The sequence below is a fragment of the Littorina saxatilis genome, linkage group LG9, assembly GCF_037325665.1.
Source record: "Littorina saxatilis isolate snail1 linkage group LG9, US_GU_Lsax_2.0, whole genome shotgun sequence".
NCBI lineage: Eukaryota > Metazoa > Mollusca > Gastropoda > Littorinimorpha > Littorinidae > Littorina > Littorina saxatilis.
The window spans coordinates 59,628,447-59,648,366 of record NC_090253.1 but is presented as its reverse complement, the minus strand read 5'-3'; the positions used below and the strand labels follow the sequence as shown (position 1 = coordinate 59,648,366).

At 43.4% G+C, this 19,920-nt stretch overlaps 1 protein-coding gene and 1 long non-coding RNA gene across 2 annotated transcripts in view; both read right to left on the bottom strand.

Annotated features, from left to right (window-relative positions):
* The window catches only part of LOC138976650 (uncharacterized), a 37,204-nt gene that overhangs the window by 11,790 nt on the left and 5,494 nt on the right, over window positions 1-19,920 (bottom strand). The window lies entirely within an intron of this gene.
* LOC138976645 (zinc finger protein 665-like) lies at window positions 2,624-19,649 on the bottom strand. The gene is made up of 3 exons (XM_070349519.1): window positions 19,153-19,649; window positions 7,602-7,727; window positions 2,624-5,604 (listed from the first exon to the last, which is right to left on the bottom strand). Exons 2-3 carry the CDS (start codon window positions 7,699-7,701, stop codon window positions 3,431-3,433), a joined length of 2,274 nt encoding a protein of 757 aa, XP_070205620.1. The 5' UTR covers window positions 7,702-7,727; window positions 19,153-19,649; the 3' UTR covers window positions 2,624-3,430.

The window sequence follows — 19,920 nt, the reverse complement described above, 5'->3', positions numbered from 1 at the left end:
CACAAAGCACGGTGAAGGTTAATGTAATGCATGTAACAAGAAAAAAATTATATTCTCTGCAATTGTTGGTTAATACTAGACCACTGGACCAAACAAAACATAGTCATCAATCTAAAAATATTACGCAAAGCTGTCTTTACTTCTGTTGGTGTGACCTTGAATTTGGACAAGTTTTTGGAGCCCTGATGTCTCATGCGGTGGTTGTCAAATGAGAATAGGGAAAACAGACTACCGTTTTATCATTCCATTGTGTAACTGTAAGTAGAAAAAACTGTCTTCTTTCCTTTCGTACCGAAAACATTTCTGCGCTGTTCATTTTACAGTTACTACAAACAAAATACTAATTCTCAATAATTTGTAGGCAACCTGTATTACATTAAAGGCACAGTAAGCCTCCCGTAAACCATCACAGAGCTCCCCGAGTGTCTACATACAGTACAAGCATACTTCCATTTGAAAGCTCACCGAACGGGAACATCCTGGCTGCTTTCTGTCGAGCGTGAGAAATTTTCAAAGAATTTATTTTCGTGGATGAGTCCTCTACAGCATGGCGCCTCGTTTTGGTGCTGGCTGTTATGCATATTCAACTACCGGAAATCACGCCCGGACAGTAAGCCTCCCGTAAACCATCACAGATACTGGCAGGCTTTTACACACAGTACAAACACCCTTCCATTTGAACGCTCACCAAACGGGAACATCCTAGGTGGCCTATGTAAAGAGCGAGCAAATTTTAAAGAATTAATTTTGCAGATTGTCTCGAACACTTTTTGGACCCATTCTGAACTCAGGTCAAAAATGAGTTACTTCCCTTCGGGTCTCATTCTATCGATGTAAACTTGCCATAGCCGTGGATGGATGATTATCAGAATGTTTTTGGACCGTGGTGCGTTTTTGCGCTAGACCTAACTTTTAAAATCTAAATAATAAATTCACAGCTTGTTACACAAACATTCTTTAATCATAAAATAATTATTTTTTCATCAAGACAAGATCAGTACAATTCGAAGTTGTGAAAGTTTGAAAACAGAAAAACCCGGAAGCAGGGTCACGCAAGGGTCGTAGCAGACGACGGTTTATCAGTGCATATCGCCGTTCCTCTCAACAGTCAAAAACCATCGCTAGAGTTCTTGTGAACCACAGCCGTTTGTTTCGTGCATAAAACGTGCTATTGTAGATAAGCTCACATCGAGTCGCATTCAAATGACTAACTGACGACTACACTTGTGAAAAAGGGAAACTGGATCACACGGGTTCACGATGGCTCAGGGGTAAGATAAACCACGCAAAAATAAATTCTTTGAAAATTGTTTGCTCTTTACGGAGGGCACCTAGGATGTTCTCAATCGGTGAGTGTTTAAATGAAAGGGTTTTTGTACTGTGTGTAAAAGCCTGACCGTATCTGATGGTTTACGGGAGGCTTACTGTGCCTTTAAGCTGTAACTGAAAATGTATCAGGGGCAGGCAGAATCTATCAGTATCATCACATATATATATTGGAATCCCATCTTCTGTGTGAGTCAACATGTGGTCCCCCAAATGATTCCTTTTCACAGAATTCAGCTGCTCACAGGTAAACACAAAGTCTATACTCTCACTCCGTTGTGTCAAAAGATCAAGGTGCTTGAAAGTAGCATCACACAGTGTGCATTTACAAGGTTGTTGCACTGCATGGGTCACCACGTGTTGCTTGAAGTTCAATTCACTTGGAAGACTGCACTCAGCATCTCACACTTTACATTAGGTAATGCAGTCTGTTACTAGCATGTGTTGACATGGGATTCTTTACATCACTGGTCTATGGTGAGGCAGGGTCACATTGTGCAGATATGTGTGGTGTCCCTCCATCTGTGCTAACATGTGCTCAACCAGCTACACGTAGTTTGTTTGTTTGCTTAACGCCCAGTCCACCACGAAGGGTGATATCAGGGCGGCACTGCTTTGACATTTAACGTGCGCCACACACAAGACAGAAGTCGCAGCACAAGCTTAATGTCTCACCCAGTCACATTATTCTGACACCGGAGCAACCAGTCCTTGCACTAGCCCCATAATGCCAGACGCCAGGCGGAGCAGCCACTAGATGGCCAATTTTAAAGTCTTAGGTATGACCCGGCCGGGGTTCGAACCCACGACCTCCCGCTCACTGGGCGGACGCCTTACCACTGGGCCACTGTGTTGCGCCGGTCTCCCAGCTAGTTTGTTTGTTTGTTTGTTTGCTTAACGCCCAGCCGACCACGAAGGGCCATATCACTCCCAGCCAGTGAAACTGAAAGCTTCAACACACTCTCAACAGCAATGTTGTTCTTTTTCAGTTTTTGGCTCACGTAAGTGTAGCCTATGCGATGCTAACTTTTGTCTGTCTGTGCGTGCGTATGTATGTATGTATGTTTGTTTGTTTGTTTGTTTAACGCCCAGCCGACCACGAAGGGCCATATCAGGGCGGATGTATGTATGTCTGTGGTAGAAACTTTAACATTTGACTGAACACCGAAATACTCATTTTACCTGGTTATTTTTCAAGCACCATCTTCAACCTATTGAAGTACTGATCAACATTTTGTCGGCACGTATATAGTTAAAGTGTGTATCCAAAGAAAACGGGTGGTGGTGGTGGGGGGGGGGGGGGGGTAAAAACAGGTGACTGGTTTGTGTCGTGTGTGGTATGTAGACCAGGTCAGGGGTCAAGGTTAGGTCGAATGAAGGATTATGGTATAGATACAGTTATCACCGAGCTGCAGTTCGCCGATTCGGAGAAGACGATTTCACATTGTTCGGTTTCGTAGCTCCAGAAAAATAGATAAAGAAGATACCAAAGGAGATTTCCTTCAGGATAATCTGCACAGCGTGTTTCCAGTGTCTGCGCGAGGAAGCGCTGTCGAAAGCGCGGTGTCAATCTGGCCATCTGGCAGTCGTGTCTCTGTAAGTAGGTACATGCAGACAGACAGATCTAGATCTAGTGTCACCTATGCTTACTGTGTGTGTGTGTGTGTGTATGTGTGACGGAGTGATTGAGTTTGTGTTACTGTTTGTTGATTTTTTACGTGAGCCTTGAAGGCTTCGCCTCTTGTTCTTCAGGCTTTGACAATAGACTGCTTGAGGAACCCCACTTGGTGTACATTAGTTCTAGCTTGTAGCAGTGACACAGAGGGCGTCTGTTCAGTGACTTGTGAAGTGGAATTCATCCCTTGGCCTACTTCTGAGCAGAAAAAGACAGGACAATCTGACTCGCAGTCTTCATCAGAAGCAGTCATTGCAGGCTCTGTCTTGACAGTGACAACACACCCACTGAAACCCACTTCAGTCTGACATGTGTTGACCTCAGTGGCAGGACTGTTTGGCTTGCTGTTTACACTCCATGTTTAGGATTCACCACAAACACTCAATTCAGTGGCTGAGGAGGGATCACTTAGTTAAGGATGTTGTACACTTACATGTCAATATCTGGCTCTAATTTGACAACAACAGCCCAATTGCATTCAGTAGAACTCACTTCATTCTGACATGTGTTGACCTCGGTGGCAGGACTGTCTAGATTGCTGTTTGAGCTAGATGTGCTGGATTCAACACCAACACTCACTTCAGTCGCTGAGGGCTGATCACTCAGTTTAGGATGTCCTACTTGTATATGTCGTGTTAAAAAATAAGACCGCAAAAAGCTAGCATCACAGTGTTGGCATTTATAGGGTCTTTGGCCTGTGTGGGACAACAGGTGTTGTTTCAAATGTTGGGGCAGACTGAAAGCCTCATCACACTTTGCACAGGCGTGAGCTTTCTCTCCTGTGTGTTTAAACATGTGTTCCCTCAAATGGTGGGATTTCTTGTAGGCAGCAGTACACAGGTGACAAGTGTACGGTTTATCAAGGGTCCTGTCTATGGTCCTAACGCTGTTTGCAACAGCTACAATCCTTTCAGCTGCTGATGAGTACCGATAGAGTGCAGGATGTCCCTTACGTTTATGTTGCCTCAAGTTGTTTGGGTGTATGAAAGTAGCATCACAGTGTGGACATGTATGAGGTCTTTGCCCTGAGTGGATCTGCATGTGTGACTTCAGATGTTGGAGCGTGCTGAATTTGTCATCACACTTTGCACAGGCGTGAGCTTTTTCTCCTGTGTGTTTGAACATGTGTTTCTTCAACTGATGGGATAGCTTGTAGGCAGCAGGACACAGGTGACAAGAGTATGGCTTTTCAAGGGTCCTAACACTGTCAGCAACAGCTACGTTCCATTCAGCTGCTGATGAGTAACCATAGAGTGTAGGATGTCCCTTACGTTTATGTCGCATCAAGTTGCTTGGCTGTATGAAAGTAGCATCACAGTGTGGGCATGTATGAGGTCTTTGCCCTGAGTGGATCCTCATGTGTTGCCTCAAATTTTTGAGCAGGCTGAATTTGTCATCACATTTTTCACAGGCATGATCTTTCTTTCCTGTGTGTTTGAACATGTGGTCCTTCAAATTCACAGAGTGCTTGTAAGTAGCAGGACATAATGGACAAGCATGTGGTCTTTGACCTGAGTGGGTCAGCATGTGTTGCTTCAGATATTGGGGCAGACGAAATGTCTTATCACATTTTTCACATGCATAATCTTTCTGGTATTCACAGTGTTCTGATTCTTCCGGTTTCCGGGTTCCCCATCCTTCCTTTCCCTCTGAATTGGGTGCAGGCAAACATTTCCCAGTCCAGGTTGTGTCATGGCTGAAATCATGGAGCAAACCAGGCTGATCTTCCCTTGCCTCTGTCTTCACCACGATATCACTGTGATCGTTGGCAACAGCAGTACACAGGTGACGAGAGTATGGCTTTTCAAGGGTCCTATCGATGGTCCTAACGCTGTCAGCAACAGCTACGATCCATTCAGATGCTGATGAGTATTTATGCTTGGGATGTCCCTTCCGTAAATGTAGTGTCAAAGTCCTTGGCTGCATGAAAGAGGCATCACAGTGAGGGCATTTATAAGGTCTTTGCCCTGAGTGGAGCTGCATGTGTGACTTCAGATGTTGGAGCGTGCTGAATTTTTCTTCACACTTTGCACAGGCATGATCTTTCTCTTCTGTGTGTTTGATCATGTGTTCCTTCAACTTCCCGGAGGTCTTGTAAGTAGCAGGACATAATGGACAAGCATGTGGTCTTTGCCCTGAGTGGGTCAGCATGTGTTGCTTCAGATATTGGGGCAGACGAAATGTCTTATCACATTTTTCACATGCATAATCTTTCTCTCCTGTGTGTTTTGACATGTGCTCCCTCAAGTGAAAAGGTCGCTTGTAATTAGCAGGACACAATGGACAAGCATGTGGCCTTCCAGGGTTCTTATCACTTGTCCTCAGGTCTTCAACACTTAGTTCAGGTGCTGAAGGGTATTCATTGTGTTCCGATTCTCCCGGTTTCCGGGTTCCCCATCCTTCCTTTCCCTCTGAATTGGGTGCAGGCAAACATTTCCCAGTCCAGCTTGTCTCATGGCTGAAATCATGGAGCAAACCAGGCTGATCTTCCCCTGCCTCTGTCTTCACCACGATATCACTGTGACCGTTGGCAACAGCATCTCCTTCTGCCGTGTGCTGGGTCCAGGCAGGGACTGCTCTGTCTGCTCTGACATCTTTGATGACTGAAAAATAAATGATCCATGCTTATGAGTATTGTCTACACTGTGTTCATTTAACTGACAATACTAACAGAAAAGCAAACTACAGACAATTAACAGAAAAGTAAACTACAAACAGAAAATTAAGAGAAAAGCAAACTGCAAAGAGAAAATTAAGAGAAAAAAAAAAACTACAAAGAGACAAGTATAAGAGAAAAGCAAACTACAAAGAGATATCAAATTGAAAATTTCTGCTGGCACTTTCCATGCAGTCCTCGCCGGTTCACACAAAACAGAACATGATGTCCCTGAAATGCAAGCTTGCATAAAAATTAAGATGCAAAAGGATCTTCAGACGCACAGTTGTCATGAAATCATTCAATTAGTCTCAAATCAAGGAGTACTGATACTGATACAACAAACAAGTTTGTGCTCTGTACACATAAATACAAAAATACACCTCACATTTAAACCCCAAGAACCCACACTCTAGTCTATGTCATATTATATCTTCGTGTGAATTCTCGTGCTTCCTAAACTGTTACGCTCATAGGACAGAACCTAACCAAGGAATGCAGTGAAATGGAACTTGACAGGTATGTGGGGTGCCTTTCTGAAGCTTGTTTTGGGTCAAAATTTGCCCATTTTTTGTGGTATCATTAAAAAAATGTACCCGTCCATGTTTACTTGCCTGTCATGGAGCTACAAAAAAAGGGAGTTTAGAGCCATGATGTAACAAAATCTCGCAAAGGATCCTTATGTTTCTCACACTTACTGCACATTGTGTAAATCTTTTGGGACTAATGAATCTTCCAAAGCGAGTACTTACAACTGGTGCAATGTGAATGATTGCAAATCGGGAACACAGATCTCCAAAAATGACAACCACCCAGACTAACAATTGAATGCTGTTACTGCAACAAGCGTTGCTGCCGTTGAAAATTTGACGTGAGATGATGCCCAATCACAGACGCGGATGTAAACGACACATAGAAAATTGAAACGGCACCCTAAATCAGAAAATGGTATCTGGGACAAATATCTACAGGTATACAAGCGTTGCAGACAGTGGGTGTACATGCTCTTTCTAGTGTACAAAAGGGGTACGTCTCGAAGGGTGCATAACGAGGGATTTGTCTGAAACACGTTGACAAGGAGCATGTGTGGATTGTTTGTCTCAGCTTCCAAATCAATCAAATTTCTGACAGCTTAGGGTGTCTGCCTGATGTTCCGTCACTATAGTTTCCTGAATTGAACCCTTACGATGTTTTCCCGTTTTTACATGATGTGAAGAAAAAGCTTGGAGGAACCCGATATTCCAGAGAGCCCGGATGCTGCTGTCTGAGAGCTAGCGAGGGTCACAGAGAGTATCTGCAAAAACACTCGCGCCACGTGTTTGACAGATATTTCCACAGATTATAAAAGTGTATCGCGGCTCTGAAAGGATCATCCGAAACAATGGCGTGATCAAATATACAATGAGCTGGGCAATAATATGAGTTTCTAAGTACTTTCAGGACAGCCTATACATGTAGCACTTAACCCTTCAAACACAAGATTGTACCTATCGTCTTCAAGAACTTTTCTTCTTAAGCAATGTAAAAACGTTGCTTTGGTTTGTTAAAAAAATAGAAAAAATTCATCTGCTAGACCCGCAGCTTGACTATACAGACAAATGAACTTATATGAACATTTTTGTGTCTGATCTTTTGCAAGGTAATACCATCAGACTTCTTGTTAATGTCTTTTTTTTGGTCAAAACTCAAATGTGTTAAGCTAAACATGTTACGACCAATTAAAAACAAGTCGCATGAATCAAAATGTATACATTTCGTCAATCTGTTGAACTCACAGAATAAAATTGAATGCAATGCATTTCACAGCAATAGCTTCATTTGCCGATTACCCATGGCCTGATCGCTTATCATTTGAAGTGACAAGCTATTATAGCGCAGTAGCATAATGTATAGCACTTTCACAGGAAAGGATGCTTGAAAAGGCAAAACCACACAATCCCTCACCTCCTGTACAAAGGTCAGTCAGATACAGAGGTACAGGTTCCTCAGCAATGTTGATCTCAACCTTGACCTCTGTGTACACTGCTTTGTCGGCTTCCTCCATCCTTTCACGTCACCACTGTCATGTCACTGCAAGGGGAGAGGAGTAACAATCAAAATCTAAAGGAATATAATTATAAAAGTATCAACGCCTGTCACCGAGACAATACGCACTCTGTGGTATTACAGACGGAAGCAAACACTGTATACCTAATTAATAATTTTCATAAAAAGTATCTTTTTATTATTTATTTATTTTGTTTAACTTGTTTGCTCATTTTTAATTCAAATACAGCAGATGTATATATACATATACAAGAAGAGCAAACGCTCGATCGAGTCACTTTCGCAGTTCTGAATATTATATGAGGCATCAGATGGACAGGAAGAAATTGCTATTCACAACACAATGAGTCACGTTCACATAAAATTTGAGCCCGGTCACTTTTATAGTTTCCGAGAAAAGCCCAACGTTAAGTTGTGTGTTGCCGAACAGAAAAGGCTAGTTATCTCCCTTGTTTTTCTGATAACGTTCGTAAAAGGCTACAGATGTAAATACTTTGATGTAAAGAATAATCCTACAAAGTTTCAATCACATCCGATAAACTTTGTCAAAGATATAAAATGTCTAATTTTTCCTTTGACGCTGACCTGTGACCTTGAAAAAGGTCAAAGGTCAACGAAACCATCGTTAAAGTGTAGAGGTCATTGGAGGTCACGACTAAACAAAATATGAGCCCGATCGCTTTGATAGTTTCCGAGAAAAGTCCAACGTTAAGGTGGTGTCTACGGACGGCCGGCCGGCCGGACGGCCGGCCGGACAGACTAACACTGACCGATTACATAGAGTCACATTTTCTCAAGTGACTCAATAATATATAACCTCCAATAAAGACCCCTCCTAAAAACAACCCACTCCGCTTGCCGACTGATTTTCTCGCCATGGACGACAGTTACACTGCAACTAACCTCCAAATGGTGACACCCTTCTTTTTTCCGACGCCCGACCTTTCTTTCTGTATTTGGTGTTTAACGTCGTTTTCAACCACGAAGGTTATATCGCGACGGGGAAAGGGGGGGAGATGGGATAGAGCCACTTGTTAATTGTTTCTTGTTCACAAAAGCACTAATCAAAAAATTGCTCCAGGGGCTTGCAACGTAGTACAATATATAACCTTACTGGGAGAAAGCAAGTTTCCAGTACATAGGACTTAACATTTCTTACATACTGCTTGACTAAAATCTTTACAAACATTGACTATATTCTATACAAGAAACACTTAACAAGGGTAAAAGGAGAAACAGAATCCGTAAGTCGCCTCTTACGACATGCTGGGGAGCATACGCCCGACCTACCAACAAAGGGTCAATAACAACTTAGATCTCCTTACTAGTGAGTGTCAAAGGTCGTAATTACCCAGCACACCCAGGATGCGCCCCTCTTAAGTCATGCAGAATATCACGAAAAGGTGTGGTATTCGGAAGTCAGTAGTGCTTGCAAATCTAGTGGCCAACGGCTGTCCCCACCTCACCTTTTACTTTCACATTTGATGGACCGCCCGCAGGGGAGAGTGGGTGGAGTTAGAGAGGGGTGGGAATTTGAACAACTCATACCTGTCAAGTATTTTTGGCCTCTGACCATAGTAAATGGCATAAGAAACCATAGTTGGGGATCAAAAACCATAGTTAATGCGTGGATCAGGATGTGGTTAAACGCACAAATTCAACTTCTCACGCATACACACTAAACCAATCAGATTGTTTTTCGCAAACTAAAAGTAAAACACATAAATTCCTTTCTACACAAACTGATCTTTATTTACCACTACATGTAATACATTTACACTGCACTCTTGTTCGTTCATTTTTTTGTCACTTGTCACTTATGTTCTTTGTTGTATTCATCTGTGCAAATCTTTGCTTTGTCAATCATGCTGCCAGTCACCTTAAAATCATGGCAGCATGCATCAGAGTTAATTCTGACCCTGTAAGAAGGCAGTCAGTTTGTCAGCTCCCAGACTGTGATCCAGCACTTGAAGGTGTTGCAGGGTTTCACTGCCAAATGGAAATTTATTCAACATTTTCCTCACACAGGCCACGTAGAACTGGCGCACATCATGCCAGAACTTCTGTTGTTTGACTGGTGCAAGCTCCTCCTCAGAAATGAATGAACGGCAGTCCATGCCAGCAAAAAAAAAAAAAAAAAAAAAAATTTTTTTTTTTTTTTTTTTTTTAAATGCTGAAAATGCGTATGGTTTGAGGTTTACGACGTAGGACCCAAAAAACACCGAAAAACCGTAAGAATTACGCAGAATGCGTAGGACTTGACAGGTATGACAACTCAATAATGAAAGAATGGATGCTGCTCTGCTTGCAGACCCCCTAGCAAAACAATGTTTAATCAGCCCTGAAAGTCCAACAAATGGCTTCAGGAAACAACGCTCTTCTTCTTCTTCTTTCTTGGTATGGACTGGGTTCATCCGAACGTCTGTAGTCCAGCGGCGGAGTACTGAGTAAGTGGTTACTGGTGGTGGGTGACCCAATAACTCCGAGAAGATGGTTAAAAGTATAAAACTATTTACACGAAGAGCTGCAGGGTTACTGTGTCAGCGAGGCAAGTCCGTGGGTACGACCCAGACCAGTTTGGAAGGACTCCAGTGAAGGAGCAACATGCGAGACCCAGCTGTTAGAGCTTATCAACGAGCTGGCAGCCAACCTGGATAGGAACGGCCAGACAGATGTCGTGGTGATGGACTTTGCCAAGGCATTCGACAAGGTGAACCATTCCCTGCTAGTCCATAAGCTCCATCACTACGGCATCAGAAACTCCACCAACTCCTGGATTTCCAGTTTCCTACACGGACGGAGCCAAGCAGTCGTCGTGGAAGGGTCAAGGTCAACCAACATCCCGGTCAAGTCAGGCGTACCACAAGGATCAGTCCTCGGACCTTGTCTATTTCTGATCTACATTAATGACTTGGCTGCGCGGGTGTCCTCCACGACTCGACGCCGACGACACCATCGTCTACAGGCTCATCGCTGCCGCCAGCGATCATGCTGCCCTCCAGTCCGACCTACAACGACTAGAAGAGTGGGAGTCACAATAGGACATGACCTTCCACCCCGACAAATGCAGTGTCCTCACAGTCAGTAAGAAGAAGAAGACCTCCGCACACCAGTATACGCTGCACGGACACGCCCTCGAGAATGTCACCTCCGCGAAATACCTTGGAGTGACAGTGCAAGCAGATCTGAAGTGGGATATTCACATCGACACCATCGTGAAGAAGGCCAACCAGACTCTTGGATTCCTTCGCAGGAACCTCAAGATAGGAGCAGTCCACACCAAAGAACTGGCCTACAAGTCCCTAGTGCGACCTTTGCTGGAGTACGCATGCACAGCCTGGGACCCCTCCTCGCAGAAGAACATCGCCAAGATCGAAGCCGTACAGCGCAGGGCAGCACGCTACGTTCTCCACCGACATCGCAACACCTCAAGTGTCGGAGAGATGCTGCAGACCCTCCAGTGGCCCTCTCTTGAGCAACGCAGACGGACGTCCAGACTGTGTATGCTGTACAAGATTACCAATAATCTCGTCAAGGTCAACTGCGACGAGCTCCAACACCTTCCCAGCAGATCAAGAAGAAGCTCAAGAACAAACACCAGAGCCTTCAACAGGATCCCAAGCAAGACCGATACGAGACTGAACAGCTTCCTCCCCAGAACCATCAGGGAGTGGAATGAGCTACCAGAGGAGATTGTCAGCGCGGCGACAGCAGCCGCCTTCACCTCCAGCGCATCCCACCACTGCCAGCACCTGTAAACAAAACCCTGTACCCTGCCCTAGGCCACCAGTAAGTAGGGTCGATGAAGGCTAGGGCAGCACCGGCAGGGGTTTAACCCCTGCAACCGCTCTGGCCGCCGGCTTGGCCTAGCCCGAGACTTGAAAATGCTGTGTGGTCCTGCCCCCCCCCCCCCCCCCACCCCCCTCTCCCTGCAAATTTTATTTTTCTTCCGCAACCCTCCAAAGCGCCACTAATAGTCAGAACGTTGACCCTGGGCGTTAAATGGAAGAAGAAGAATGGTGCACTCGGCCTTCGGCTAGTGCTTCTGAAAATGTACTAGCCAGAGAGCAAACTGTTCTAGCCAAACCAACAATTTGTTTCAGCAGCTTTACTCGCATTTGGCAAGTAGATGAACATTTCCACTCGCCAGTTACATGTTTCTACTCACCAAGGAGAGTAAAATACTCGCTACTTTCAGGCCTGTTAATTCAGTAACACACCTGCGTATGTTAGACATTTCAGTGACGACTACTGGAAAAAGTGGCCTGCTGTTTTACAGGTCGTGCATCAGAAAACATTTACTGCAGCGCGAAAGAAAAACTGGTGCAGGGGCTCACATCCACGTCGGACATACACGGATATTTTTTCCAAATGTCCTATACTTTTTTTCATGCAAGAGGACATAATTGTGTCCTATTGTTTTTGTCACAAAGTGGTCATTGTCCGATTATGCTTTCATCTTATCTGGACATTGACAGTACTTTCCAATTTACAGTAGTTTGATTTGCTATTTTATCAATGTTTTGCGAAACGATGTGTCTCTCCAAGCAGACGAACCTTGGAGAGAGGTTATGTGCTTTTTATAGAGAAGAGCTTCCAAGAGTCGCAACTCTGAATGCTCCAAGCCGGTTGACATTTGCCTCCCTTTGCGGGTTTTTTTCTCCGAAAAAGTAACATGACGCCAAAACGAAAATTGGGGCCAAAAAAATGCCAGAAGCGTTTGTCCTTCAAATCTCTGCCCTCATCAGCAGCTAGTACCACTGAAACTGAGCTCCCTCAGGCCTCTGAGCAGCCAAGAAAATTATTTTATTTGTTCTGTTACCTTTGTGACAAGAAACTAGTCAAGTTTAATTAAATGTACGTTTTGTTGCGAAAAAAAAGTCCTATTGATTTATTTTTGTTCAGGACAAATGTCCTATCACTTTTGCATTGTCCACGACATTTGTCCTATGCCACCTCTCATGGATGTGAGCCCCTGCTGGTGTTCAATGCGGGCGCTGTGAGCGACACACAAATTCCTCCTCTAAGCTAATAATCAACGCCTGTTTCGTCTGTCAAATTCGATCGCCATCTTGAAACCGCTAACAACTTAAGGCAAAGAAAGTAACCAGCGTTCGCGCAAAGAAACGCAGGGCAGGCATACACCTACCGGTGTGCTTCATAGCCACATGAGCTCCCCAATAAAGGCTACTTCATAGCTATACTCGCCAAATCTCGAGGCTAGGAAAGTGTTACGGGTCCCAGGCCGGAAAACAAACCTAACATAACATAACATAAGCCGCCTGATAGGCTTTTCAGCCTTTTGCATGCTATATATTTCAACTAGTGATTCGAAATATCGTTCTTTTTATTTATGCGCTGCGAACGTTCTAGCACGATCTCAATTGAGTTTTGTTTGTTTGTTTGTTAGCTTAATGCCCAGCCGACCACAAAGGGCCATATCAGGGCGGTGCTGCTTTGACATATAACGTTCGCGTTCGCGCAAAGAAACGCAGGGCAGGCATACACCTACCGGTGTGCTTCATAGCCACATGAGCTCCCCAATAAAGGCTACTTCATAGCTATACTCGCCAAATCTCGAGGCTAGCTGCTTTGACATATAACGTTCGCGTTCGCGCAAAGAAACGCAGGGCAGGCATACACCTACCGGTGTGCTTCATAGCCACATGAGCTCCCCAATAAAGGCTACTTCATAGCTATACTCGCCAAATCTCGAGGCTAGGAAAGTGTTACGGGTCCCAGGCCGGAAAACAAACCTAACATAACATAACATAAGCCGCCTGATAGGCTTTTCAGCCTTTTGCATGCTATATATTTCAACTAGTGATTCGAAATATCGTTCTTTTTATTTATGAGGCTAGGAAAGTGTTACGGGTCCCAGGCCGGAAAACAAACCTAACATAACATAACATAAGCCGCCTGATAGGCTTTTCAGCCTTTTGCATGCTATATATTTCAACTAGTGATTCGAAATATCGTTCTTTTTATTTATGCGCTGCGAACGTTCTAGCACGATCTCAATTGAGTTTTGTTTGTTTGTTTGTTAGCTTAATGCCCAGCCGACCACAAAGGGCCATATCAGGGCGGTGCTGCTTTGACATATAACGTTCGCGTTCGCGCAAAGAAACGCAGGGCAGGCATACACCTACCGGTGTGCTTCATAGCCACATGAGCTCCCCAATAAAGGCTACTTCATAGCTATACTCGCCAAATCTCGAGGCTAGGAAAGTGTTACGGGTCCCAGGCCGGAAAACAAACCTAACATAACATAACATAAGCCGCCTGATAGGCTTTTCAGCCTTTTGCATGCTATATATTTCAACTAGTGATTCGAAATATCGTTCTTTTTATTTATGCGCTGCGAACGTTCTAGCACGATCTCAATTGAGTTTTGTTTGTTTGTTTGTTAGCTTAATGCCCAGCCGACCACAAAGGGCCATATCAGGGCGGTGCTGCTTTGACATATAACGTGCGCCACACACAAGACAGAAGTCGTAGCACAGGCTTTATGTCTCACCCAGTCACATTATTCTGACACCGGACCAACCAGTCCTAGCACTAACCCCATAATGCCAGACGCCAGGCGGAGCAGCCACTAGATTGCTAATTTTAAAGTCTTAGGTATGACCCGGCTGGGGTTCGAACCCACAACCTCCCGATCACGGGGCGGACGCCTTACCACTAGGCCAACCGTGCCGGTCTCAATTGAGTTTAAGTTTGTAGAGAACACAAATTGTCTACAGTGCTTGTCATGTAAGTTTTTTAACGTGTTTAGTGTTCCTGCTGACACAATGTTGGGTGGCAAATTGTTCCAGTTATTTACTACACGATTAGTGAAGAAGTTTGCATACAGGTTAGTTTTAACATTTTTTTGTTTGGTGTTAATTTAAAATCATGACCTCTTGTGCTTGAACCCTGTAATCTTGAACTTTAGCGTGTTAAATTCATAGCTCAGAATCCAGTGACATTCTTTACTTATATTTGATACAAGTCCATGTAAGCAAGCCAAAGAACATTTGTCGTGAAATTAATTGACGGATTGAGCTCCAAACTGCAGCATAATTAATTAACCTGGTTTTTCAATCGACAAAAATGCACCGAAAATGGCGTACGTTGTCGACCATGGGACATCATTTACACGAAAGAGTTGTCTCCCTTGTCCGCTCACCGGCACGGTTGGCCTAGTGGTAAGGCGTCCGCCCAGTGATCGGGAGGTCGTGGGTTCGAACCCCGGCCGGATCATACCTAAGACTTTAAAATTGGCAATCTAGTGGCTGCTTCGCCTGGCGTCTGGCATTATGGGGTTAGTGCTAGGACTGGTTGGTCCGGTGTCAGAATAATGTGACTGGGTGAGACATGAACTGATGAAGCCTGTGCTGCGACTTCTGTCTTGTGTGTGGCGCACGTTATATGTCAAAGCAGCACCGCCCTGATATGGCCCTTCGTGGTCGGCTGGGCGTTAAGCAAACAAACAAACCTTGTCCGCTCAAACGGATTGTTCCTTCTTTGACCCATGTAAACGAAATGGATTCGTACAGTTCATTCCGTAACTTCAACGGGATCTAAAATGACTTGTTATGATTACAGTGCAGGTTCTACACATTTGGAGCATGTCTATGTTCCCCCAGGTCTATGTTCCTCCAGTCATACCATGTGTCATGTCATGTCATGCCATATGTCATTTATGTCAGGTCATGTGTTATGCCATATGTCATTTCACGTCATGCCACACGTGTCTTGTCACGTGTCATGTTCAGCCATGTTGTTTTCCACACCGTCCGCCAATTCGACAATATATCGTCCTTGTCCGATTGAAACCTCGTAAATCGATTTTGAGCGTTTCGAGAAAAACACAAAAAACGTCTTTAAAAAATAACTTATCAAAATAAGCCAATTTTTTCTGCACATGATCTACAAACACAAACAACTTACTGTGTGTAATTAAATAGTGTTGGTCACAATTAAAACGCACGATATTCAACAAAATTGCAAGATACGAGTTTTTCTTTTTTAAAACCCGACCAAACTTGAAGACTTACAAGGTTTTATAACATAGCCAAAGAACAAAAAAGACAAAAACAATGTTTAATACGCAGTAAACACACAATCGTTCTTTTGTCACAATTTTCATTTGTTTTTTGATTGTACAAACCGATGTATAATCATTCTTGTGTAAAATGTCCTTGCAGTCTCCTTGCAACCTTGTCAATCAACACACAAACAAAACCAAGTGTAAACCGAAGTTTATCAGTACATAACATTCTTTGCTTGCAGGGAAGCGTAAACATCCATACAAGAGCCTTTTTGTATGCACAGAAAACAGGGTATTCCTTGAAAACAATGAGATATCTTAGTTTGAGTGCAATTGTCGTCTAAATGTCCTTGAACAGCTAGTAGTTATGCAGGATGACCACTCATGAGAATGCAGAGCTTAACGACCATGGGGTAGACCATTATAGTATTGGTATGAATCTACTGGAAAAACCTCCTTGACATGCTGAAGATGCTGCCACTTTATGTCTTTGATGGTCAGCCGTACTCAGTAGAGCTGGGGGATGATATCGGGCTCACCATGTGCTCTCCTTCTTTGCGAAAAAGGCCACCACTCCTCAGAATAGATGAGCTTGTATCGACAAGTACCGTCAGGCAGGTACTTCGGACTGCGAATATCCACCAATTATGGATCCCCAGAAGTGTCTGAGATCAAGAAAGTCCTTGAAGAATGTGTGGGCTACCTGGACAACTTTGTAAGGTTGCCTTTTTCTTGCAGAGGTGATGACTTCCACGTATTCGGCAGGCCAGACTATCTGCCTTCTCCTTAGTTTGTTTTTGATAGCTGGGTGTACAGAGTCTACTTTCATCCAGGTATGACCTTTCTCAGGAAACTTTTGGAAAACGACTTTTCCTTGACTGACTGCAAAGTACAGATGGGCGTTTCCCTAGACTATTAAACTGCGGTTCTGGTACCCACAGCCGTCATTGTAGATAATGATTGCCTTGGTTGTTTCGCCAACTGTTGCTTTTGACTTCTCTTTTTTGACTCATCCTAAAAGTAGCAAGTAACCTCTGTGTCACTCAAGTTGTACAATGTGAAGACAGTAGTGGAAGCACAGCTTGGCCTTGAAGTATTTGTCATTTGCTTATATACATAGGGTCAACAAGTCGACCTGCAGATACATGGTGAAAACTTGGACATCACCATTCTCTTTAGCAACCCTCTTGTCAATGTTCTGTTATTTGCAAGCTTCGTCTTTGCGTTGAATGTGCATCTGGTACACATGCTATGGGATGCTTCCGTACTTGGATTCACAGCAAACGTTGCATTCATAGTTTTTGGGGTTGGTGAATCACAATGTTTGGTTTGCTTCACTACTTCCATTACTCCTGGAAGATAGTGACTTTGTTTCCAAGCGAAATCTGCACCATCAATTGACTCCTGCTCGCTCATGCGGAGCTTGCACCAGACAAAGCAAACATGACTCCTAATGCAAACAAGTCGAGCAGATACAGTTTTTGTCATGCTTTACAGTTACTGGGTCAATGCAGTCCACATGAAACTGACCATGATAATGGACACAGTACACCCACGAAACACAATCAGAGTCCATACGAACAGTGATGTCATCTATGATAAGTTCCGTTTCGAAATCCCATGGTATAGAACTTTTATTCAGGCACACACAGCACACCAACGTAAGATCTTCAAGCGAAGAGAATTGGCTTTCAGGTGTGAAGGGCCCACTGCCAGACATGACGGACTGCATTCAGACACTATAACACATTACTTCAGTACGTGACATATATGCATACCTGTACATCTTCAGCTAACAAATAAGATCAGAAGTTCAGGACTGAACTGTTACATAGTTAAAAGATATTTCAGAATACTTTAACTGCTTAATCTCTCTTTGTAGTTATGCTTTTGTACTTAGCAAAGGAAAATACTAACAAAAAAATCATTTGAACAATAGCTGATGTCGTAGAGTGTCATTTTACTACACAATACGTAATGTGGGCACTTCTAGCTTCATTAATGACTCTAATATTTAATTTTAACTAAACTCTGAGCATACGGACATGTTACCGTAACCTCGTATCTAACGAAAACAGTTCATTTACCGCCGTGTTTAGATATTAGAAAACTTGTTAGTCGACATACGAGGTTTGCATCGGCCAAAACTGAAAAACACGCGAACAAAAAAAAGCTCGTAACTCAAGTTACGTGTAATTTTGGTTCGCGGTTTTGCCAAAATGATATACGAGGTATTTTTATACCCATTTTTAACTGACTTCCAGCGATCTTAGGCTTTCACCACAATAACCAAAAAATAGAAAAAAAATCGTAGATTATATTGATGTAAAAAAGTAGATTTCGTAAAAACTCGAGTTACGAGGTTTTAATCGGACAAGGACGATATATTGGTAGTCAACTTTGCTCTACAATTCTTGTTCGAGCAGCGCCAATGAGTATTATCAGCTCTGTTCTGGTGTTTATGAAAACGGAAGCTTCTGAAAATCAAAATATTCCCCCCTCTGTCACCTCTTACAAGACGCGCTTCATCCATTTTGAACAGAGAAATCTGCTTGCTTGCCGCTTGGCAATAAGTGGAAGTGCCTAGCTTCAGATTGACTGTTTTGGGCTTCTAGCCCTTATAACCTGAATTTCTGTTCAAGTAAGGCTCTCTATAATGTACTGGCAGAAAGAGTAGTCAGCTCCTTCCACTGAAAACCCAAGCTTTGTCAGTAGGCTAGCTGCAAACAAACAGGCCAAGAGAGAGGCTGAATAAAAGAATAGATCCGTTGTGTATTGCAACGGAATGCAGCAACTTCTGTAGGCGCCCTGTAGGCCTACCGCTTTTTGGAAAATGACGGGCAGTTTGGAGACATTGTTGGCGGGAAAAGTACACACTCCACACAGAGTTTACTCCATTTCAGATTTTTAGAAATTTCGAAGTTCCCCCAGGACAGAAATGTCATTTGCCATGTCATATGACATGACATGACACGACATATGACGTAACATATTAGACCTGGGGGAACATAGACATGGGGGAACATCGGGTGCCTCCCCTATTTGGAGACTTAAATGCCTCTGAATTATGATCTATGAATTTAACACGCTAAAGTTCAAGATTACCTCGAACCCTCATGTAACAGGAGTAGTGAATTAGTAGCGCGTACATCATAAAGATTATGTAATATTTATTTTATAGGTCTCGATCATATCGCCTCGCAACCTCCTGTACTCTACTCTCTAGAGCTGTCAGACCTGGAGCGACAGGTCCATGTGACATAATGGTCAGCCTAAATGACCGTGGTCACAATATGGAAGAAGACAGCCTTTGTACCAAATCTCTGCGTACTTTCGTTGTCAATGTGAGTTGATGCCGAACGTTTTCAGTTCAAGTTACCAGCCTTCTGAAGGCAATATCCTTTGCACATAACCTACCTTTACACTGTGTGATAAAATCAGCAATTTATGAACCACCAAATGGTATTTGACAGAGAACGGAAATCGTCTGGTCTGCAGAAACGAAAGCCAGTGAGAGTAGCTTCCCGTTTCCCATTCATCTTATCGCCTGAAAGTGTCGAAATAACACGCATGGTAAGGGAACTATTGTTTTGAAACAAGACGGTTTTTCATAATCAGCGCTGGGTAATAAGTTTGTTTTCCACGTTAAAGTTTGTGTCAAAATCTCATGCAACATATGGAACTTGTTACGTTTGTATATAGCTGTTATGACTCTTGTGTCAAATTTAACAAGGGGATTGAGCGACTTTGAGAATGAGGGTTTGTGCGAAAATTGCTTTGTCACGTTTCATGTATTCACTGCAATTATACTTGTATTTACATACATTATCTTGTCTTGCAGACTGAAACACACACACACACACATTTACACACACACAAACACACACTGATTTTCTAGCCGCCAGTGATGTTCAGCTTAATCAATTATCACCCACCCACCATATTCACACACCTTAAGACCCCTTTGACTAGTTTGTATTCCCTTCCATCAAGAGGCAGTTGAAAGGAAAGCGGACACATACACATACACACTCACTCACAGTCAGTGACACATTCTTTCTTTCTTTATTTGGTGTTTAACGTCTTTTTCAACCATTCAAGGTTATATCGCGACGGTCAGTGACAAATGAACACACATGCAAATGAAACACAAACATGGAGAAAATGCATGGTCCACTCCCTTTG

What these genes read in the sequence shown, in the direction of transcription:
- LOC138976645 (XM_070349519.1), bottom strand. Translation starts at nt 7,701, where the DNA reads ATGGAGGAAGCCGACAAAGCAGTGTACACAGAGGTCAAGGTTGAGATC. An exon ending in GACTGACCTTTGTACAGGAG is followed by an intron (nt 5,605 to 7,601) that starts GTGAGGGATTGT and finishes TTTATTTTTCAG; the next exon opens with TCATCAAAGATGTCAGAGCA.